The 21,763-nt window shown below is 41.3% G+C and overlaps 15 protein-coding genes across 15 annotated transcripts; all 15 read left to right on the top strand.

Annotated features, from left to right (window-relative positions):
• Nucleotides 1–622: 622 nt before the first annotated feature.
• On the top strand, nucleotides 623–850 carry LSM04_002219 (uncharacterized protein; the record flags this gene model as incomplete). The annotated part of the gene is made up of 1 exon (XM_067331029.1): nucleotides 623–850. One exon carries the CDS (start codon nucleotides 623–625, stop codon nucleotides 848–850), a length of 228 nt encoding a protein of 75 aa, XP_067191907.1.
• A 214-nt stretch (nucleotides 851–1,064) lies between these two features.
• On the top strand, nucleotides 1,065–1,448 carry LSM04_000166 (uncharacterized protein; the record flags this gene model as incomplete). The annotated part of the gene is made up of 1 exon (XM_067331028.1): nucleotides 1,065–1,448. One exon carries the CDS (start codon nucleotides 1,065–1,067, stop codon nucleotides 1,446–1,448), a length of 384 nt encoding a protein of 127 aa, XP_067191871.1.
• An 839-nt stretch (nucleotides 1,449–2,287) lies between these two features.
• Nucleotides 2,288–3,025, top strand: LSM04_000442 (uncharacterized protein; the record flags this gene model as incomplete). Its single annotated transcript, XM_067331027.1, has 1 exon — nucleotides 2,288–3,025. One exon carries the CDS (start codon nucleotides 2,288–2,290, stop codon nucleotides 3,023–3,025), a length of 738 nt encoding a protein of 245 aa, XP_067191876.1.
• Nucleotides 3,026–3,160: 135 nt separating this feature from the next.
• LSM04_000030 (uncharacterized protein) lies at nucleotides 3,161–3,919 on the top strand (the record flags this gene model as incomplete). Its single annotated transcript, XM_067331026.1, has 1 exon — nucleotides 3,161–3,919. The coding sequence occupies one exon, from the start codon at nucleotides 3,161–3,163 to the stop codon at nucleotides 3,917–3,919; it is 759 nt and encodes a 252-aa protein (XP_067191868.1).
• Nucleotides 3,920–4,183: 264 nt separating this feature from the next.
• LSM04_003514 (Ataxin-10 domain) lies at nucleotides 4,184–5,104 on the top strand (the record flags this gene model as incomplete). Its single annotated transcript, XM_067331025.1, has 1 exon — nucleotides 4,184–5,104. The coding sequence occupies one exon, from the start codon at nucleotides 4,184–4,186 to the stop codon at nucleotides 5,102–5,104; it is 921 nt and encodes a 306-aa protein (XP_067191929.1).
• A 766-nt stretch (nucleotides 5,105–5,870) lies between these two features.
• Nucleotides 5,871–7,634, top strand: LSM04_004856 (uncharacterized protein; the record flags this gene model as incomplete). Its single annotated transcript, XM_067331024.1, has 1 exon — nucleotides 5,871–7,634. One exon carries the CDS (start codon nucleotides 5,871–5,873, stop codon nucleotides 7,632–7,634), a length of 1,764 nt encoding a protein of 587 aa, XP_067191958.1.
• Nucleotides 7,635–7,977: 343 nt separating this feature from the next.
• Nucleotides 7,978–11,157, top strand: LSM04_005244 (uncharacterized protein; the record flags this gene model as incomplete). Its single annotated transcript, XM_067331023.1, has 1 exon — nucleotides 7,978–11,157. One exon carries the CDS (start codon nucleotides 7,978–7,980, stop codon nucleotides 11,155–11,157), a length of 3,180 nt encoding a protein of 1,059 aa, XP_067191965.1.
• Nucleotides 11,158–11,355: 198 nt separating this feature from the next.
• On the top strand, nucleotides 11,356–11,931 carry LSM04_007536 (zinc finger protein; the record flags this gene model as incomplete). Its single annotated transcript, XM_067331021.1, has 1 exon — nucleotides 11,356–11,931. The coding sequence occupies one exon, from the start codon at nucleotides 11,356–11,358 to the stop codon at nucleotides 11,929–11,931; it is 576 nt and encodes a 191-aa protein (XP_067192015.1).
• Nucleotides 11,932–12,312: 381 nt separating this feature from the next.
• LSM04_003938 (RIB43A) lies at nucleotides 12,313–13,467 on the top strand (the record flags this gene model as incomplete). Its single annotated transcript, XM_067331020.1, has 1 exon — nucleotides 12,313–13,467. One exon carries the CDS (start codon nucleotides 12,313–12,315, stop codon nucleotides 13,465–13,467), a length of 1,155 nt encoding a protein of 384 aa, XP_067191940.1.
• Nucleotides 13,468–13,908: 441 nt separating this feature from the next.
• On the top strand, nucleotides 13,909–14,325 carry LSM04_004482 (uncharacterized protein; the record flags this gene model as incomplete). The annotated part of the gene is made up of 1 exon (XM_067331019.1): nucleotides 13,909–14,325. One exon carries the CDS (start codon nucleotides 13,909–13,911, stop codon nucleotides 14,323–14,325), a length of 417 nt encoding a protein of 138 aa, XP_067191952.1.
• A 344-nt stretch (nucleotides 14,326–14,669) lies between these two features.
• LSM04_007182 (Small GTPase) lies at nucleotides 14,670–15,338 on the top strand (the record flags this gene model as incomplete). The annotated part of the gene is made up of 1 exon (XM_067331018.1): nucleotides 14,670–15,338. One exon carries the CDS (start codon nucleotides 14,670–14,672, stop codon nucleotides 15,336–15,338), a length of 669 nt encoding a protein of 222 aa, XP_067192003.1.
• Nucleotides 15,339–15,812: 474 nt separating this feature from the next.
• LSM04_005347 (Small GTPase) lies at nucleotides 15,813–16,472 on the top strand (the record flags this gene model as incomplete). Its single annotated transcript, XM_067331017.1, has 1 exon — nucleotides 15,813–16,472. The coding sequence occupies one exon, from the start codon at nucleotides 15,813–15,815 to the stop codon at nucleotides 16,470–16,472; it is 660 nt and encodes a 219-aa protein (XP_067191969.1).
• Nucleotides 16,473–17,459: 987 nt separating this feature from the next.
• On the top strand, nucleotides 17,460–18,488 carry LSM04_002620 (uncharacterized protein; the record flags this gene model as incomplete). The annotated part of the gene is made up of 1 exon (XM_067331016.1): nucleotides 17,460–18,488. The coding sequence occupies one exon, from the start codon at nucleotides 17,460–17,462 to the stop codon at nucleotides 18,486–18,488; it is 1,029 nt and encodes a 342-aa protein (XP_067191910.1).
• A 464-nt stretch (nucleotides 18,489–18,952) lies between these two features.
• Nucleotides 18,953–19,585, top strand: LSM04_008778 (uncharacterized protein; the record flags this gene model as incomplete). The annotated part of the gene is made up of 1 exon (XM_067331015.1): nucleotides 18,953–19,585. One exon carries the CDS (start codon nucleotides 18,953–18,955, stop codon nucleotides 19,583–19,585), a length of 633 nt encoding a protein of 210 aa, XP_067192036.1.
• A 423-nt stretch (nucleotides 19,586–20,008) lies between these two features.
• Nucleotides 20,009–21,460, top strand: LSM04_006383 (uncharacterized protein; the record flags this gene model as incomplete). The annotated part of the gene is made up of 1 exon (XM_067331014.1): nucleotides 20,009–21,460. One exon carries the CDS (start codon nucleotides 20,009–20,011, stop codon nucleotides 21,458–21,460), a length of 1,452 nt encoding a protein of 483 aa, XP_067191989.1.
• Between the last annotated feature and the right edge of the window lie 303 nt (nucleotides 21,461–21,763).

Genomic DNA, 21,763 nt, shown 5'->3' with positions numbered 1-21,763 from the left:
GGTGTTGGTAATTTCCTTACCTGTAGCAAATGTCCTGCTTTTTCATCTGTCTCTTGTATTTATTTCCTTTTGTTCTCTGTGTCAAGTAAAAAGGAAATGATGTAGGCTTTTATGTTCGCTGGGCATCGTTGCTGTGTTGTTGGTGCGAAATTATCATTAAGGAAAGGGATCGTTTTTACTGTTTTTACCATGCTTTGGATATTGTGGTATTCTGTTTTTTTTTTTTGTATGCTTTGATAGTCTCTGGCTGGTGAAACTAATCATTATTGGCTGCCTGTATTTGTGTGTGTTTGTGGGAGTGGGTGTGTTACTAGATCCCCCGATGCTCCTGGTGTTGTTGTTTTTCTCGGGGTGTCCGTTTACAGTTTTCTTTCGAGGAGTGGAGACACGGTTGAGCTGCCGAAATACAATTGGTGTGGGAAATAAGGTTGACGACCCCATTGTTTCTATTGGGACGGGAGTTTGGTAGGTGAGTACCAAAGTTGAAATATTGCTTTCTTTGTTTCTTTTTTTTTTTTTGCTTATTTTCATGGGGTGTTATTGTTTTTCCCCCTGTTACTGCTCTATTTTACCAAAAAAAAAAGAGTAGTAAGATAATTGTAGGGGAGTGCAAAACAATTTAATGGGAGCGTATCGTGGTTTTATGTTCCAACACTCTTTTATATGCTTGCGCCACCCGTATGCCATTGATCAAAAGGAGTTGGCGGCAGCAAAACGCCAAATTGCAAAACGGGCGCAAATTACGCTGAAGTCAGTCTTTATATTATCTGCAAGACGTGCATGGGTGAAGGCTAAGAGTGGTTATAATTTCTTTTTCCCGGGAGGTGGTAAGGGTGGACCTTCGAGGTGACGTGATTTTTCTTTTTCTTCTTTTCAATATTGGAGTTGTTATTTGCTGGTTATTCTCTCCCTGTCAGAAGAAATTTTTACATAATTGTGTATTATATTATTATTATTATTGTTGTTGTTTCTTTCTTCCTCTCTCTCTCTCCCTTGTACTTGACTTACATACGTATATCTGTATTTATTAGTTTGTATTTTTTTTTTCGGTGCTTGCGGGAAATATGCTTGACAAAATCAAAACCTTTGTCTCTCGTCGGGCGGGACAAAAGGCTGGGAATGCTCTCACAACATCAGTGAGTCCTCCACCGACACTCAAAGAAGCCTTTAGTCAGGCAGTGAAGATGACGAGCAAATTGTTTGACGAGCGAGAATGGCAGTGCCCGTGTGGACACAAGTTCCGTGCCTCAGGTGAGTGGGTTGCTACTCTTCCAATCTACTGCGAAGTTCCTTCTTGTCCTAATCCAAAGTACTACGTTGACGGCCCGGGACGAGCCTTACTTGAAGCCAATCCATCTGGAGTGAAGCTGCAAGAAGTGAAGTCTGACCCCCAACTGCCTGCTTCATCCCGGGGTGTTGGTTCGCGCTTCAACAACCGTTCAAGGTGAGGTTTTCTCTTGATTTCATCAGATGATAACCGAATGATGCGGTTTGTCTGGATATAGGATTTGGCAAATGTCCCTGTGGCAAAGGTATTCAGGTATGTTTAAATACATTTTGCTCCTTCTAATAGCCATCAAATATTTCAGAGAAAATCTAGTGAGGTAGAACTGTATATAGTTCTTATTGTTGTGCTTGTATACTGAGGAGAGCTTTTTCCGTGCCTCCACTTGTTTCGTATGGTAGCGCTGGTGCTTCAAGAATACTTGTAAGTTTCTGAAAAATACGTGACATGAATGATTTTGCTGTGTCTTTTGAATACGCTCATAGTTTCAGATAAGAACCCTATAAAGATGGTTGGGGAAAAAGCACACCTGGGAGGGTGTATTTATTTCTTCTTGACGTTATACTATTTGGGGGAGGGAGGTGTAGTTTGTAACTTGTAGCCGTTCATTTTAACATCAGCGATATTTTTCGTGTATTGTCTTCTTTTATTGAGAGATAGGTAGAGAGATCGATATTGTGATAAGATTGCGTCTACTAGTCAATATATAATGGATTAGATCTGTTATGAGACAGATTGAGGGACAGGACGCATTTTTTTTTTCTTTTTTTGGATGGCAGAAACTCAAAAAATTTTCTTTTTTTTCTTCTTCTTCTTATTGAAATGCTCTTGTTTCTTCGTAGCCATGACATTTCTTCCCTTTCTGTGAATCTTTCTGTTCCCTTTGCATGACTAGTAGTATTCTCTGTACACGCATGTGGGATGTATCTCCAGAAAATCGTTGGTTCCTCTTCTATTTTTTTTCTAATTTACATTACTTGTATCAGGACTTTCTAAAGAGCAATGAAATTTGGCGAGGCGTCTGCTGAGTTTTACTATCGTTCATTTCTCAATCACTGTTTTTATGATGTTGAGGAGCTCAATATCAACAATCTGACTAATACGTCCCCTTCATCAATTTTGACCTATTCTCCTAGACTTTCGTTACTTGAGCGATGTGATGTAATTCGTAGTCAGACGCGAAGTTTTTTGAAGGTTTTGCAAATTATCGTAGTTCATATCACAGCTTCAACTCCAGTTGCCGAACTTGTTCATGACGTAAAAGGTGAAGTGTATTGCTCTCTGCATCTCTATGACGTTTCTGAAAGTGATGATCCAAACCTTCCTGTTTCCAGAGGATTACTAGATGATCGACATTTTACTATAGCACTCCCAGAATATACTACAGAGTTGAAGATGATTGCTATTGAAAACCTCTTATTTTTCTGCCAGGCTGGCAATGCGTCAGGTATCGTGTTACTTCTGGATAAAATTGTGGTGAATAGTTCCCCAGAAAATTTGACACCTTACCCAATATTGGGAACTTTTCCTTTTTTATCGTTCTCTGGATATTATGATGATTCTAATTATTCTGCCTTATTGTCTTTTTTAGACACTCACAAACTCTTTTCGGTAACAATACCTGTAGATATTCACAGACGGAAGGAAGATATAAGTACTACTAGAGTACTGTACCTCTCTGTGCCACGAGGCTCTCTCCACTTCCATGTATGCTGTGTTCTTATTATCGTTTGCCCTTGATTAAAAAAGGAGATAAATTGGGTAAGCCTTTTTTTTATAAAGCAAGAACCAGTTTGTAAGTATGAGGTGAAATCCAGAGTATGTCTCTATTATTCTATCGTTGTGGGTAGTGATCACTATCTTGTGTTGCTTGCCATGGAAGATGGAAGTATACAAACCTTTCAATTTCGATCTACAACTATTCTAAAAGGTGGGTTGACGAAGGTTTTTGAAGGTAATATCCCTCACAAAGAGGCACAAGAATTTGTACCGATGGGAGGGGATCGAATAGCTATTATTACTAAATATCAATGCGCACTTCTTAGTATTGCTGGTACCACAGTAAAAGGAGTTGTTTCAGTATTATCTATATATTCTTCCTCAGAAATTTCTAATATGACTATATTGAAAGTTCAATTTTCCCATGAATTACAGGGGAATTTTCCTCTTGTACTACTCGTGAGTACCATGGGGAAGTGTGGGGTTCGATTATATTCTTTTCAACGTATGAAGACTGTATGTGTGAATGTTGATGCTTCTCCATCAGGGATCAGTTCTGCAGTTTCTGATGATGGATTAGAATCAACAATGACCGACCTTGTGAATAAGGGTGGTCGTGTTACAGGATTTTTTTCTCATTTTAAAGCCGTTTTTCAACGAGGGAAGACTGAGCGTCGTTGCTGTTCTGAACCATATATTAAGAATGAGGATGCAATTCTAACCTTGTGTCAAAGATTTGGTGAATTTTCAGTTGACAAATCCTCCCCACCGTACCAACTTATTGCTTTAGACTCTCGTATTCGAGGGTTTCTTGGCTGTATCTCAACTAAAAACTCTAATCAGTGCTACGTCTTGAGGGATATGAAACTTCACAACGCTTTGCGACAGTTGTGGATGGTTTTCGGTTATGGTTAAGGTAGTTACAAAAGTTTAAGGTTTTGCTTTATGTCATTTTTTTTTGTTGTTGTTGTTGTTTGTTTCTATGTTTGTTTGTTTGTCTGTTTGTTTTCTCCTTGTTTTTCTCACCTGAATATATTATAACCATTCCTACACTCATACTTGTTGGCATCTCTCCTTTTATTTCCCGTTTTTTTTTCCTTTTCTTCATTTATAATATATATATATATATATATATATATATATCGGCTGTGCTAGCTAGTTGTGCCTGTGGCTCAGTCAATGTCGGGGCATGAGGGTTCTGTGAAGGAGGCGGACGCGGCGACGCTGCAGCACATCAGCTCCAAAGTGGATGCGCTGCTGATGCTCTGCGAGACGGACGGCGAGTTGCGTAATTACTCCCTTAAGTTCAAACTCGAACAGGCCGTCGACAAGACGGCGTTTGAGGCAAAGCGCGAGGCAGGTGAAGAGATGCTGCACTTCCGCAGAGTCCTGCAGCGCATGGCAGACCTCGCCCTACACGTCGCACCACACATACTGCGCCGCGTGAGGAAGTATGTTAAGGGTAAAAATTTATCGCAGAATGATAATTTGTCTTGCGATAGAATGAACACAGATACACTTAGTACACACTCTAGCAGTCTTCAGCGTAGCAGTAGTGTTGAAGAGTTCTGCGATGGCTCAGAGGCATGGTTAGAGAGCGGAGCCCATTTGTCTTATACCGCCATAGAGTTGCTCTGTCTCATATTGGTGAGCCATCCGCGGCTTGTTAAACCTCTACAAATGTACTTGTTCGAGTCCCGCATATTGGAATATATTGAAGATGCATTAAGTATTTCACGAGAGCAAGAAATTACCTTTTTTCAAGAGGGATACAGAACAGAACATATACGGCTAATAGCAAATCTTACTCTTGATAATGAAGAAGTATGCTCGGCCATAGTTAGTAATTCGGCAATTCTATCAGCAATTCTCACGGGTACTCGATTTGATGAAGAAAATCCTGGTATGGTTCAGTGGGCTGAATTCAGTATCCGTAATCTCTGTTGCTGTATAAGTGAGGCACGTGAAATTATACGTCGACTTACACCTATCAGTATATCTGATGAAAGCAAAGAATTACTTTTTTGTAAGGTTGACTGTCATATAAATCAGGCTGGAAAACTTGCTATTGGCAAATCGCCTCATGCATCAACAGAATAGTAGTCTTGGTACTTCGTCTGAAGAAATTTTACCTATGTCTTTCCACAAGAATATCATTTTACCGGTGGATTTTGATATCTTAGTTCTCTTCTTTGGTGGGAAACCCTTGGGTTCATCATTTGTCCTGTAAAGGTTCTTTTTTGTTTGTGCAGCACCACAGCTTCATGTTTTTTTTGTTTTGTTTTTTGTTTTTTTTTTTCTATTTGAGAGCTTGCGAGAGAAATGGTCTGGACCCACGTGTGGTTTGATAGAAGAATTACACAGTGCGATCCTTTCTTCAATTTATTACTATAAAGTTTCGTCATAAAGTGTAGGTTTTTGAAGGTCCATTCAGGCTTTCCCTCACTGCCCCTCTGTAGAAGGCAGATTTCAAGGCGCTTTTAGCACCTTCTTTTCGTCAATGCTTAATTGGTGATAGAAAATAAGGAATTTTTGATGGTCTCACAGTGATGGTTTATTTTGATATATTTGGGCCAACAAAAGCAGGGCGGATGAAAAGAAAAAATGTTTTCCTTCTTCCTTCTCATTTTTTCTTTCTTCTGTTAAGCAAAAAAAAGGAAAAAAAGTAGATTAACTTATCTATTTATCTATTGATATTCCTGTGTTCCTTTCATGTTACCTTTTATTATTATTATTATTATTATTATTATTATTATTATTATTATTATTATTATTATTATTATTGTTGTTATTATCATTATTCTTATTATCATTATTTTTGTTTTTTATTTTATTTTATTACCTTTCTTTTCTCTCTAGTGCATCAATGCCTCCTCGAAAGGTAACTCCGGCGGAACGTCACCGATCACACATCCTCGCTTCCAGCGTAGAGGCGCAAGAAGCTGCGATCATGGAGTGGCGGGCGAGATCGCAACAGGATGAGAAGAAGTTGCGTTCTATTGCTTCAAAGATTAAGGGACATAAGAAGTCTGCAGAAATGACAAGACGTGGAGGTCGTTGGTTAGCAGAAAGCGCTTCTCTTGATCGGGAGGCAATAGCATGTGAGTTAGATTTTGAGAAAACATGGACTTCATGTGCTGCTCTGGTGCCAGAGGTAATCTCAAAAGAGCGGGAGGAGCAAGAGCAACGATATGTAGAGCTTTTAAAAATGTTAGGTACACCAATTTTGAATGTGCGTAGACAATTACACACCTTGTCTCAAGAAAATAGTAATCATTTCTATGAGGATTTGGTGACAATACGAGAAGAATTATCAGCTCTACGGGAGCAGTTATCTGAGGCTAAAAAGATGGTGGATTCTGAGGCAGAAGAATTGCTTCACAGGCAAGAGTCTGAGAACGAAGGCGAGGAGCTTAATCGAGAAATGCCTTTAGAGATTTTTCATAGGGAGGTTCAATCCACTATGGACACCTTCGCACGTCTCTGTACTGAGAAGTGTGGGAATGTACACAGAGATTTGGTACAAACGTATCAAACTGCCATTGAAGCTGAAGTAGAAAGTACCAAGTCTCAGTTGCTTCGTATTACACAGTCAAGCACTGCAAATACCTTTCCGACAGGAGATCTTCGTACTGTCTCCTTAATAATGAAAACGTTTAAGAATGTACCCAAAACTGGGGCTGGGACACCAAACATTTCAGAAGATCTTTATGACAACGTTCATCAAATTCTTCCCCATATTCCTCGAACATCACTGCGGCTTGTCGTGGACGAAGTGCTACGACAGAAGCGAGAGCGAATACAAGTGCGGTCCATCATGCTTCAGTACAAACGAAAGTCATCAGAACTTCTTGAATCATTTGAAAAAGCTATTGTTGCAGAGGAAGAAATTATGAAGTTGCAGAATTGTATTGAAGAAGAGGCCAGATTATGTGGTGAACGTAAACAAAAGATGCACGAAGAGTTGGCTCGACTCCGTACTCTACGTGGGGAAAGAGATGCAATTCGTCGTAAAGAAGAAGAGACGAAGAAAATGGAAGAAGAGAAAAAACATCAAGAGTTGCTTCGTATTCGTGAGGCGGAATATCAAGAACGTCTTAAACGATTACAGTTATACCAAGAACAACAGAAAATTCTTCAGGAAAAAGAGCGAGCCGTTCAACAGGCATTGGCAGAGGAAGAGGAACTGAAAAAAATGATGCACCGCGAGCATAATGCAAAACGTGTAGAGGAAAGACGCCTGGAATATGAAGAAAAGTGTCGTTTGCGTAAGAGGCAGCAACAGGAAGTGGAGGAGCTTAAAGCAGCTCGTGAGAAAAACCTCGAGAATTTTTTCAAGGGTGTTGAACGACGATTGGGTGTTACAAGTGATCCGGTAAGGGTCCTACAGGGAACTGTTTCGAGCCAACAAAGTGTTCCCTTTGTTTCTTCTTCGCAAGCAGCTACTATTGCGGTTCATGGATACACAGTGAATGATGTCATGAGAGACCCACGGTTTCGCCTTCAACTCGCATTGATGGAAGCGGGATTGCACCAAACACCTTACGGGAGAGAGGTAATGTGCAGGGGCTTTCGTGTACCGGCAGCGCAGCGACCTAGTGAAGAAAATCCATTCCGCTTGAATTATTGAACGTTTGATTCAGAGTGTTCATATTCTGTTGCTTCTGTTTTTTTTTTTTTTTTACTCTTTTTAGTTTTACTGGGTTTTGTTTTCTGACGGCAGTTATTGTTATATATATATATATATATATATATTCGGAGTTTTCAGGTTGTCATCAAAGTATAGACAACCAGTGGAGAAGAATTTACATTGTATTGTCCCGAGAAAATGTTTTTGTTTTGTTTTTGTTGAAAATAGTTTGTGTTTTACGTGAAGGAGAAGAATTTTCATTTTTCTTTTCAAATACTCTGGGAATGTCTTTCCTTCTCTTTTCTTTTTCTTTTTTTGACTTTGAACTTATTTGAGGTCTGTCATGAGCAATTGGTTCAATACTATTGAGGGAGTAGAGTGTTTCTCATCGCTTCTGTACAATGGAGACAAATCGGCGCTTGAGACTGTGACAGATCTTGGGTGGGCGGGTTTGGCATCTGCGATGGGTTCGCTGTTGATGCAACAAGTGATTCAACAGTCAGAGTCTGCGTACTCTATATTTTTTGTTACTCAGGTACTGCGTCATATGGTAGATTTGCAGTTTGCAACAAGTGATCTCGTGGCACTCGAGGCATTTTTGAGCTGTGTAATTGTACAACGGCATACGTTGTTGACTCCTGTTACTGTAGATGCTTTGATTCGATTACTCTGTGCTGCAGTTATGCGAGGCTTCTGTGACGCACTAGAGCTTCAGAGATTTCCTCTCAAGGTGTCAGCTGCGTTAATGTTGAAGGACAGTAACTATATGGAGGAACATGTTTCGTTATCGTGTTCTATTCTTATAACTCTCATTGATGAAATTGAAAACTTAGAAGATACGGTGCGAGGACTTGTTACCCACAAGAGGGTAAATATATGTTTTCGCAATGAATCTCTTTTACCACTGTTTCGTGCAGTTTCACACTGTATTAAGCATCTACATCCTATGCATGAAAAGGCCAATTATACTGCTGTAACCTTACTAGGAAAGATTCTATTATTTGATTTTAATTCTTCATGTAATGAAACTATAGAAGATACGATGACAAGAGAATTTCCCCAGGAATGGGCTAATGATATTGTTGATCAGCAGTTGATGCTACGATTATGGGAGTTATATACTGTGCCTACGGGTGATCCTAGATTTTTTGAGGCTCTTCTATATACCCTAATACCACTTGTTTCAATTAAATCCTCACTCTATCCTTCTCAACAGGTGCAAAGTAATTGGTTGGGATTAATACTTTCAGCTACTCTTTCGATTATGGAATCTCGTATTCACTTGGAGGAAGCTCCGGTTTTAAGGGAATTTTGTAGGTTATTGAATCGAATAAAACCAAATTTTACAATAGATGAAATGAGGAAATCCTCATGTTATGAGCGCTGGATTCGAACAATTTCTGAGTTTACAAAATTATGTTTTCAGAATTGGTGTTATGCTCGTCAGACGTTTCTTTCATTAACATCTATTTGGGCTAAACTAGTTGGTTCACAATCGTACTGCAAAGATGGTCAAACATTCTTTGAAGAACTCGCACCAGAAGTGTGTATTTCATACATAATGTCGAACAAGGAACAAGCCGTACGGTTTGCCACAAAGGGCGAGACAGTGTCATTTGACGACTATATATTGGATTCGGATGCAGAAACGATTTCATTAGAGTTTGATTTCGCTTCACAATTGCTTCGTTTTTGTGGTGAAAAGGTAGAAAAATATTTTCTACAAGAGATAAATTCTTTACTAAGTCTATTAAAAGTACCAGAGTCTTTACCAGTTTTAGAAATAACATGTGCTTGTGAATGTTTGGCGTGGAATATTACTTTTGCTAGTTCATGGTTGAATTCCTATCGTTTTAGCCGCAGCGGTCGAGTTCTGGATTCTACTGTCTTGATTAGTTGTTTTGATGTTGTAAGACAAAGTTCTAAAGATTCTTTTACAAATTCTGTTTCAACTGCAACTCGACGTCATTTTCACAAATCACTCCTCATGTTTCTACGAACAGCATGGCACATACTTCTTTTAGAAAAATTGGAAGACGCAAAAAAACTTCGGGAGTGTCTTCGAAATTATTTTTCATTAACAAATCAAGATGTACTGGGACGTATAATATTGGGAATAATAGTAGATGAAGTTATGGATTGCGTTCTCACATGTACTGACGATACAGTAATTGAAGCTCTTGATCTTTTAAGTGAAATGGCTCAATCACCTTCTACTGCTGTTATCCTTAAGACATTGCCGCAATTCAATTCAAGTCTAGTACTTAACATGGAAATACCTGGAACACCCAAAGGGGTTGTTGCGTTTCACCGTGTGCGTTATCGTTTATCACGTATTGAAGCGCAAGTATATTTTCTTGGTAGCACTTTGGAATATTTGTTGGCAGAATTTTTGCCACCGTTGTTGGAAGAGTTAAAAAAATTGTTAATGTCAGGGATTGTGGCAGGTGATCCCCGTTGTGATTTACTTACCAATATTATTTGCTCATGGCGGGGTATTTTTCGCTCATGTGTCGGACAAACAGAATATAAGATATTCTTGAAAAATATTTTTTCTAGTTTACCCTTATTAACAGAACAACTTCAAAGACATTTTGGAACTACATGTGGTGTTCAATTATTACGTTTAATTAATGAAATTACTGAGAACCGCTACCGTCGTATTAACTTTGGACCCAATGGAGTGGAGGGTTATTCACTTTTTCGTTACGTAAGTGATTCATCGGTTATGGCTGGGAATATGATTGAAAAAGCCCTAGAATGTGGTGATTCAATTCTTGAAGAATGGGGAATCAAATGTTTGCGTATTATGCTTAGAACAGGGCGTAATATTCTTACTGGTGGTTATTGCAATTTGGGAGTACTGCGTCTCTACGAAGGTAAAACGTTAATGTTATGTTTAACAGTTTTGTGGAGATGCATGCTTTACGTTAACCGTAATCGTTTATGTCAATTTGAAAAGTTAGCACGGGCTTATCTTATGCTGACAGGTGAACTTCTAAGGGATTTGTACCTATGGTTTCTTTCAGTGGTACCAGTCGCAGATATTCTTTCTACCGTTCAATTACTTGAATTTTCCCTAGGATATTATGTTTCAAATAATACATCTCTCGCTTCGCTTAGTTGTGAGGCTCTGGGAGCATTTACAGGAACATTATGTCACACAGGGGAGGAAGATACTGTGTATAGCGAACGTATTTGCAATAACCTCCTCCAGACAGATCCAGCTCTCTTTTCTCGTCTGACTCGTTTAACAGTTGACGTCATTGTATCAAGGAGATGCTCTTCTTCAATGACGGAAGTCCTCTTGCGAAATTTAATAATCTTGGATAAGAGTTCCTTTTTGGATCTTGCGGGCAAATTTGCCGGATTTGCTAGTGCAAATGGTAAAGATGCAGAGGTGAGGGCGGTATTTGAACTTTTGGGATCAAGTGCATTTGAATCGATTCGAAAGAAGAACAGCACCTTATTTGCGAAGGAGTTTCAACATTTCTCAACAGTTGTAACAGGTTGTCTTCGCTAATTTGTTATTATCACACCTCCTTATTCTTTTTTTTTCCTCTCTCTGAGAAAGAAAAAGAGAGTGAGTTTGCCTTCCTGTCATATCAGATTTTTTTTATTCCTGTATCCATAACCCGGATCACTCGTCGTTGACGGAGCAACCTCTTCCCTATTTCTTTCTTTCTCCCCCTTTTTATTTTTCCTTCTTTTTCTCTGAGGAATGTTTGGTGGGGTTCCACGACTGCGGGGCCATCTGGCGGCTCTCGCGGGGCCCGCGGTATTCCGCCGCCTCACGACCGCCGCCCCCGCCGGCGAAGTCTCCGCTTCCTTTTCTTCCGCCTCCTTCTCCTCCTCCGCTCTCTTGTGGGGGCGGCGGGGGTGCGGTGGGCCCACACGTGTACTATTGGGCCGCCGCATTAAAGGTCGCCGCTCACGACACCGCGAGCCGGCGGAGGGCGATTGGCTTTGCCAATGCGGCGAACTCAATTACAAGTCAAAGCGAGAGTGTTTCAAGTGCGGCGCCCCCGCCCCGCCACTACCGCCAGGTGTGCGCCGTCCATCACTTCCAGGTGAGGACCCACACGATTGGGCGTGCCCATGTGGGCAAATGAACTTCCGCGGTAGTGTCGTTTGTCACAAATGTCAGCAGCCCAAACCAGCACCACCACCGCTACCAGGAAAAGAGGTAACACTCTGGACGTGCCCCAAGTGTAAGGGGGTAAACAGAAACGTTAGGAAGTTCTGTTTTAAGTGCTCGGCACCGTCACCATTGCTCACATTCAAACCTGTCGTTTAGGTATTTCAAGCGTCGTCCAGTGAAATAAATGGGGTGGGAAGTGGTGGTAATGAGGTGGAAAGAGAAAGGGGGTGGGATCAACAAAGTCATGTCATTGCATGCATACAAATTCAATTTTTTTCATTATTATTGTTATTATTATTATTATTATTATTATTATTATTGGCAAGCTTTCAATTTCGAGTGTAGACTATTTTCCTTTCCTATTTCATATTGCCTATTTTCTCTGAACACGAGAAAAAGGAACCCAAACACACACACACACAAAGGAAGAAGAATAGAAGTGAAAAAACAACCACAAAGAAAGACAGTAAACCGCCAAAAATAAAGGAAAAAAAAGAAGCAAAATAAATCAAAAAGGTAAGTGGTTTTACAGCAACAATGAATTCTGAGGATCATAATGCCACCGACGTCGTTCGGACCGGGACAATGCCAACGGGAACATTGAATGTGGCATCAAAGAAAATTTTATTTATGATGCAGCGGGCTGAGCGCCTAAAGGATCCGAAGGTGCGACATATGGGTATAGATAAACAGGCCTTAGATGATCAGGTTCGTGAGAAGGAGGCTTTGCGGCGGCTTGAACAGGAACGTGATGAGTTCTTTGATCGACAGGCCTTGTTGATGGATCGTCACGCCCAGGCACTACAGAAGGAAGTGCAGGAAATTCGAGCAGCACGTGAAAAAGAGTTACAGGATTATCGTGACACGTTTCAGAAGAAAGAAATGCGTCGGGAGTGGGATCTAAACGACCCCAGATGGAAAGCAAAGGAACTTCCAGCTCGTGTAGGGGATGATGATCCTCGCACTGGTGTTTCATCCATGCAGAAGTTTGAAGGAGAAGATTTGGACTTCAAAGACCGTCGCAGTCTCCAACAACGTCAGCAGCGAGATTGGGCACAACAACAAGTGGAGGAGAAACTTGCCAAAAAATGGATGGAGCAGGAGGCGAATCGCGCCTTTGATGAGCGTAATGAGGAAGTCAATCACCGAATTTATGAGGTAGAACAAGGTATTGCCGAGCAGAGACGACTAATGCAAAAGAATCAGGCAGAGTTTAATAAGGCTCTTGCAGAGCAAAAACGTCGTGAGGCCATTCGAGATAAGGAAGAGGATACTCGAAAAGCCCTTGAAGAGATTCGTTACCTCATGGAGGGTGATTTTCTTAATGAAACTGAAAATTTGTTGAGTGAGCTAGGCGCAAAAGTAAAGTCCGAACGGTATAAGGGTATGACAGCCGCTGAGAAGGAAAAGCTTTTACAGGAGCAGGCAGCCCAGCGTGATGCTATGCGGCGTAGACGTCTTTTGGAAGTGGAAGAGGAAAAACAGTGGGCGCAACAGGAAAATTTGCAGCTGCGCATGGCTAATGCTCTGGAAAGACAGAGAGAACGTGAACGCCGTGCAGAGCGTGAGGCTGTTAATGCTGAACGTATGAAACAAAAGGAAGCGGCGGAAATCCGTCGAAAGAAACTAGATGAGTTATATACAAATGCAGTAGATGAAGACTACTTTAAGTATTGGGATCGATGCATGTAAAAAATTATGTAATTAGAAGTCTCCCGCGTCTGTTAGAAGCTTTAGATGCGTTGTGGAGTGAAACAGGTGAGACGTGGGGAGACTACGAGTTTTCTGTTTTTCTCTTGTTGTTGTTGTTTTTTTTTTTCTCGTCTACCACATGTAGTTCTGCACGTGTGTACGGGATACTTTTTTTTTCTTCGTTTGGTCTTGTGTCATGTATATGTTTCCCACTTCATACATTTCTTGATTTTCCTTCCCCTACTTTTACTTGAAATGTTTTTTTTTTTCCGCTGTTACTTCATTTGGCCTATGCTTTGGGCACTACAATCTCTTTGTGTCTTTTTTTTCTTATTGCTTTCCATTTATGACAAAGAAACTGCATTCTGTGTCAGAACTATTTTATTTTTGGTTTTTTTAGTTTTTACCACACATAAAAAGGAAGAAAAGAAGAAAGGAAAAATGATATTAGGTATCGGTGATGGAACCTTTGCGATTCTTTTCGTTACAGTTTTGGGAATTATTGCGACCCTTATAGGTTCTTACGTGCTACCTCGACTGGCAGTTGTTATTGGTGCGGCTTCTCTTTCGTTACCCTTCATTGTATACGGTTGTATTATTTCAGCACCTCACGGTCCTGTCCCACCACCAATACCATCTACATCATACAATAGGGAACAGCCCCTTCGTATTGGCGCTGCTGTAGTGGATTATTTTCTCCCCGTCCGCGTTGTGGCGATGGTTATTCTGATTCTTGCTCTTGCTGCTGGACTGGGATACTACATTCTATCGGTGGTGCGAGAACCACCATACAAGGCACCACATGTATATTCTTTACGTGAACAGCTGGAGGAGTTGCACCCGACATGGTATAGATAATAGAGGGAGAGATTGTTTTTTTTTTTTCTACATCATGGACAGAGTTACTTCTGTCTTCTCCTTGTGCCATATTTATCTGCACTGTATGTTTGCTTTTTATCTAATCCCTTTTGTTTTGTCTTTGGTCTCTCACTTCCTTTAGATCTTTCTTTCCCTCGTTCTGTGAGCATATACAGCTGTGTATGCTTTTTTTTTTGTCCTTGTTTTTTTAACTCCCCTCGCATTGTTTACTTCCTCTTTCTGTATTTTCTGTTTCAATGGTAAAGCATTTCAGAAAAAAAAAGCAGCAACCAATAACAAAGGTAAGCGAATAGAAAGGAGAATAAAAAGAGAAGTTGCTCTTCATGGCGGAAGAGCTTGCATACAAGATAATAGTAATTGGTGATGTTGGGGTGGGAAAAAGCAACGTGACGTCACGCTACTGCGATGGCTCGTTTTACGACGACATTGTTCCTACCATTGGTGTTGACTTCAAGTACTGCCACTGCACCACACTAGAGAAGCCCGCGCGCACAGTGCGGCTGCAAATATGGGACACCTCCGGCCAAGACCGCTTTGTCACACTCACCACCGCCTTCTACCGCAACTGCAACGGTGTGCTGCTCTGCTTCGACCTCACAAACCGCGTCTCGTTTGAGGACCTCGACGGGTGGTACGACCGCCTCGCGGCGAACTGCGCCGAAACCCCGCCGCTCATCCTCGTTGGCTGCAAACTTGATCTTGTGCAGCGCAGCGACGCGCAGGACGGCGGTATCGCGTTGGGAAGTCAGCGGCAGGTGGAGAAGAGCGAGGCGGACGCGTGGGCGCGGAGTCACAACTGTCTATGTTATCTGGAAACAAGCGCAAAGGACAACACGAACATTTCTGAGGCCTTTCAGCAGTTGGCAACTTATGTGTCACAAAATACGTCCTTGACAGTGGAGGGCAACCGTAGTACAATAGGAAGGGGTCGCAATAGGAGGCCACTTCACCAAGAAGGCGAAAGGAAAAAAGCATGCTGTAACATCTCTTAGGTTTTATACAAGAAGAATTTCCCTACTCTATCTACTTCCTTCACACACACCCCAATATATATATATATATATATATTTCTTTGTGTCGGTTCTCTCTTTTTATTTTCCTTTTTTTTTATCTTTTCCCATTGCGCTGGGACGCTAGTCTTCCTGTCGTTGTTTTTTGTGTGTGTGGAAGCGCGTGTAACTTTTCGGTCTGAGGGGGTAGGGAACGACTGTTTTTCGTTCTTCTCAGTCCACACTCCTTTTTTTTTTTCACTCGCGTACATGATCTGTACAAATCGGTATGAATCTCCTCTTTTTTTTTCTTCTTTCTCCTCTATTTTGTAATATGATGAAGTTTGGTGTGTCAAGTTATTTTTCGCGTCTTTGGCAGTTATATCTTGCTACACATTGCAAGTAAGCAACCTAGAACTGACCACAAAAAAAAACAGTAGAAAAAAGAACATCAACAAGTGTATATTTATATACATCATGACAACCGCAGTAACTCCTGGAGGTGACTGTGACTACATATTCAAGATAATCGTTATTGGTGATAGTGGAGTCGGAAAGTCATCACTCACCGTCCGTCTCTCCGAAGATGTATTTTACAAGGACTACGCATCTACTATTGCTATTGATTTTCGCATGCATCAGATGAACTATATGGACAAGCGTGTTCGTCTGCAAATATGGGATACCGCTGGACAAGAACGTTTTCAGTCTGTTGCCACTGCCTTTTACCGGGGTGCAAATGGGGTTATGCTGTGCTTTGACCTCACACACCGCCCGTCATTTCTCCACCTAGATCAGTGGATAGAGCGTGTGCGACAGCAGGCACTTCCCGGCATTCCGTGTTTGTTAATTGGATGCAAGTCCGATGAGGCACGCAGCGCTCGTCAAGTGACAAAGGAAGAGGCAACTGCGTGGGCACAGCAGCACGGCATGTCGTTTATTGAGACAAGCGCAAAGGAAAAAGAAAATGTTCAGTTGGCATTCCAGGAGATAACAAAGGAGATATTTATTGACATGAAGGAGCGAAATGGGAAGGCTATCCCAGCAGGTGGTAAAAACGCGGGAAGGGCAGAAAGCGTGAAGTTAGACGGCCAAGGAGGGAAAAGAAATTCCTCAGGTGGAGGTGGTTGCTGCTAAAAGTGCACCCCAAACAAGTTCACACCCAGAAGAAGAAAAGAAAAGAAAAAGGGGAAATGCATGTTTTGTTATTATTAGTATTATTATTATTATTATTATTATTATTATTATTATTATTATTATTTATCCGTGGCAAAGCGAAACAAAAAGAAAGATGAGGGGCTCGACAATAAAGTCCTTAGCGTGGAAGAATAAGAAAAAGGAAAGAAAAAAAAAGAAAGGAGAATATTGTGTAAGTGGACGAGATAGGAAGGTAGAAGGGATAGGGTAGTGAAGGGTGTTTTCTCACGTAGAATCGTTGTGTGCTGTTTCAGAATATCTCCCATTTTCTTTTTATTTTCTCCCTATTTTCTCTTTTCTTTTTATCATTGAGGAATTAATTCACTGCGCTGTTTTTTTGTTATTTCCCCTTAACCCTCAATGCCAATGCACCACCTCATGATGCTTTCTACCAGTGTTTTCCTTTTTATTTCTTTTATTACAATTTCTTTCTTTACCCCCTCTCCATCGCCATGATTGCTAGCACCGTCAGTGCTGCGTACGTTTACCATTCAGATAAACTGAAAGAAACCAAATAAAAGAAATGTGAGAAGGAAAAAAAGACTAAAAAAATTGCGTGAATCCCTCTGCAGTTGCTCAACTGTACGAGAGACCGTATAAATATATATATATATATATATATATATTCTCTTTTTCTTTCTTTCTTTTTCTCTGTTGTGACTTGCTGGGAATCGTGGTATTGTTAATGTTCCTGTTTTCCTTCTCGTTCGCTATAAATTATTTCGTTTCATTACTACACGCAATAGTTCGTCCGATTATTATTGCTCTTTTTTTTTTCTTTTTTTTTCTTGTAGAGTGAAAGTAAGGCATAGACTATTTCTACCTTTTAAACAGAAGAGAAATTATTAAACTTGATAGTATCAATATCTGCTGAAGAAACAGTACGAGTCACTTGAAAGGAAGTAAAGCAGTTTCTTGGGTTAAGGGATGTGGTTTGCAGCAGCATTCTTCTTTCTAGTGTTTCAATGGTCAGTTATCATAAATGTGGATGCTAGTAGGTGCTCCAGTAAACCAATTTATTATGCGTCAGAATGCCTTGAAATGAAAGAGTGTGCGTGGTGTTGCGAGTTACCTGTAGGACGTCAATGTCTTCCCAGAAGAGGTCCAGAGTCTATACATTCAACGTGTTCCAGTAGTGCAATTCTTGATTATAATATGACGTGCGGTGAGTTGTGCTCTACAAGGTTCAATGACTGTGGAGAATGTGAATTAAAAAATTGGTGTTACTTCTGCATTAGTTCATCGATGTGTCAACCACCATACATGGAGTGCCCTGGGAACAGTGTGATTCAGTCGTGTGATATGCGCAGGAGACAGCCTACTGGAAATATGTTCTATTTTGAAGTTATCACTGCTGTGGGAGCCGCGTTGTGTGGTGCGGCACTAATCGCTTCACTAATACTGGTAGGACTTCGCGTGCGCCAGAGAATACGAGAGGATCGACCAAGTCTTACGGAGGAGTCTGTATCGCTTCTGAATAATGGCTCACGTGCTCCCCCTCATGGTATCAATCAAAATAACTACAATGATAGAAGTAATAATAATAATAATAATAATAATAATAATAGTAATAACAGAAACAATTCTGGTAGCAATGATACAGCAAGAACTTTAGCCACAAGGGAGGAAGTGGATGCTACGGTGAATACTTTTACAACGGCTGCGACGTTACATGCGGTGTCTCCAATTAGAAACAGAGAAAACACTGAGGTACACCTGACGCCACGTTCGACTAAAGTAAGTACTGGGGAAGATGAGGGCGTTTGTTTTCTGTGCCTTGATGCCAGTCCATCAGTTACATTTCTCCCATGTTATCATACTTGTTGCTGTGAGGAATGTAGTAACAAGTTACGTCCGACACGTGGAGATGTTTTGACATGCCCTTTTTGTCGCACTAAGATCGTCTCTATGGTAAGCCTTCATAGTATTTTGCTTCAGGCGAGCTCAAAGTCGTAACTGGTTGTCCTTCTTTCTTCATTCAACTATTTTTGTTCTCTTTTTTTCACTGCGTGAGGTATATGAAGAATGGAGACTGAAATTAGAATATGTCATCTTTTTCTGACATTTCTTGGATACGCCACTAGTGATCGCCTTTTCCTCTTTGTGTGCAAAGATAGTTGGTTTTTCCCTCTCTGATGTTTTTTTTGTTTTACTGTTTCTGTTCTTGTTTTTCGTTCTTCGTTTTGTAGTTCTTTGGTACCACGTACGTACTTTTCCTTTATTTCTTTCTCTCTCTCTCTCCCTTTCCTTCTAATACTGTATGGCTACTGACACATTTACGTGGTTTGACATGTTTTTCTTTTTTCCCTTCTTTCCTTCTTTCCTTCTTTCCTTATATTTATATATTTTCCTTCTTCCCCTCATTCTCTCTGCCCCAGTGGGTCTGGCTGTTGGGAGAAGAGAAGTATCGTCTGGCGTCCATGGCCTGGAGGCGGCGGTATAAAGTGGTCGAGAAGGGCGGCGGGGTGGGCGAAGTCGTGCAGGTGGCGGTGCGGGATGTGGGCGTCAACGCCGGGGAGAACACACCGCCGCTGCACATCACATCACTCATCGAACAACACGGAAAGAGAAATATGGCGGCAAAAGGGGGGACGGTGGGTGGCAGAGACGGATTGCCGTGTTTATCGTGTGCACAATACCAGGATCGTATCGTGCAATTGGAGGCACAGTTGCAGTTTACGGAGAAACAAATGCAAGTTAATAATATACTGAACGCAATGATGAATAGCTTGGCGACTCAGCATAATGTGAGTAATGCATCTGCTCTCTCCATCGCAAAAGGTACTAGAGGTACTCGAACACCCTCTTCACGGCGCCGGCAGCGGAAAAAACAACAACAAGAACAACAAGAAAAGACACCAGAATGTGAGGATGAAGATGAAGAGCAACCGACACTTTTAGAGATGATGCAGGAAGAACTTAGACGCCAAGATCTACTGCACGCTTTAATGAACCTACTGGAGCGTCCAACCACACTGGAGGCTGCTCGTAGTGGGGAAAGACTCGTTCCAGAATACGTGAAAGGACTTCTTATGGGAATACCCGAACATTAAACTATTTACTGACATCCCACTTGATGTGTTCAAAGATGTAAAAAAAAAATATTATTCTGGAATGTTTGATCTTTTAAAGAATGCAAAGAAAAAAAAGAAGAAAAAAACAATACGTTTCCCTTTCTTTTGAGTATCCTCCTTTTTGTCTTTCTTATTATTGGATCTTTTGATATCCGGTTAACGATTCCTCAGTTGACTGTTCTTTTTCTCTTTTTTTTCTCCCTTCTTTATGGGTTCAGGAGATTTATTGTTATTGTTGTTGTTCGTGCAATTATTTCTCTTTACAACAACTTGCTGACTCTTTTTATTGCTTTTTGCTCCTCTCCTCTTTTACTTGCTTTGCATTCTACTCTAAATAAAAGAAATAAGTCCAGCATCTAGGAAGAAAAAAAGGGGGAAAACAAAATTGAAAAACAACAGAGCATGACAACAAGCATGATGGCCCGAAACGGGGCCGGTGTCTTCCCGCCTAGAAAACCCGGACAGACAGATGGTGATCTCCGGAAAGAACTCAATGAGCGTAACGCCCCACGTGACTCAACAATTCTGACACTTACTGAGTTGAATATCATACGTGATATGATCGCCGGTAAGAATATCATGACGACACTTGTAAAGAGTACAGTACGGAGTCGCACTGAAGCTGCTGAAGAGCGTAAACGCCGCATGCAGGAATATGATGATGAACGACGTTTACGCGGAGGTGGCGATAAGTCACTTGAGGACATTGAAGAAGAACAACAGCGAATTCTTAACTTGGATCGTGCAAAGGCCCTTATTGATGAAGAGTTTGAGGATGTGAAGGCTATGAACAATATTGTAACAGAGGTAAAGTGTATCGCTGTTCGTAATGCGCAGATCATGGAGAAGAAACGTCTTGAGGAAGAACAAAAAGAATATGAGCGTAAAATGGAAGAAATGATGGTATTAGAGGCTAATAAGGCCCAACAAATATACGAAGAACGTGAACGTCAGCAAAGAGAAGGATGTAAGAAGAATATAGCTGTAATAAAAGCACAGCTAGAGGATCGTGAGATGGACCGTATACGGAAACTAGAGGTTCAGCAACAGGAGCAGGAAGCTATGATGCGTCACATTGAACGTTTGCGTGAGGAAGAAGTGGCGGAAAAATTACGCCGACAAGAAGCTGCCCGACGCCTTATGGAAGACGCCGCTTTGGCGAACGCAGAACAGATTCAATTGAAAAAACGTCAACAGGAACTGGAGTTAGAGGAGGACAGACGTGTAATGGAGTATATTAAGCAAAAGCAGGAACGTGAACGTCTGCTGGCTGAGGAACAGCAACGTATTCGGGACGAGAAGGAGCGAGAGGTAGCCAGACTGCGGGCACAGCAACAGCGTGTACAGGACAAGCAATCGCAACTTGATGAGATACGTGCTCGACGGGCACAAGAGGCGTATGCGCGGGAGTTGAAGCGTAAAGAAAAGGAACGCAAGGAACATGAACGCGCCGTGTTGGATGATCTTGCCCGTGTGCGGGAACAGCAGATGGAGGAGCGCAAACGCATCAAGGAGGAGCAGCGGCATCAAGAGATGGAAGAAATGGAACACATTGTGGCTGTGCAGAAACTTGCACTGGAGCAAGAGCGGGAGCGAAAAGCAAGAGCACGGCAGCAGCAGCAGGAGAACTCATTGGCAGTGCTTAAGCAAATCATGGAAGTGGAAGAACGTCGCCGTCGTGAGAGACAGGAGCATGTCGCAGAGGGACATCATGCCATGATGCAAATGCGAGAACACGAAGCCGCTATTGAAGCAATACGACAGAGGAAACTGCGGGAATTGGAGGAGCTGGGTGTTCCAGAGGAATACTCAAAGGCACTGTTGAAAAAGGTAAAGAGAAGAGGTGTCGCGTAAATTATAAAGTCTTTAGAGTCTCTCATCTTGTAGTTTCCCTCACTTCGCATTATAGGTACAGACACAAATACAATTGATTTCTTGGTCTCTTGTTGTCGATCTTCTATCATTATTCTGTTATAGGTTTTTCTTTTATTATTTATCTCTGTCCTACTTTTCTTTGGTGAAAGTAAGAATGTTTTGCTTCCTTATCGGACGGGCGTATGAGGGAGGCTCTATGTATCAACAGTTGATGTACCTTTCCCGTTGTGATTTGTTGGTTTTTTTTTTTTCTCCGTTTCTCTTTCTTTCTCTTCTTGGTGT

The sequence above is a fragment of the Trypanosoma melophagium genome, assembly GCF_022059095.1.
Source record: "Trypanosoma melophagium isolate St. Kilda chromosome Unknown ctg21segment0, whole genome shotgun sequence".
NCBI lineage: Eukaryota > Euglenozoa > Kinetoplastea > Trypanosomatida > Trypanosomatidae > Trypanosoma > Trypanosoma melophagium.
This window is presented reverse-complemented; position numbering and strand designations above follow the sequence as displayed.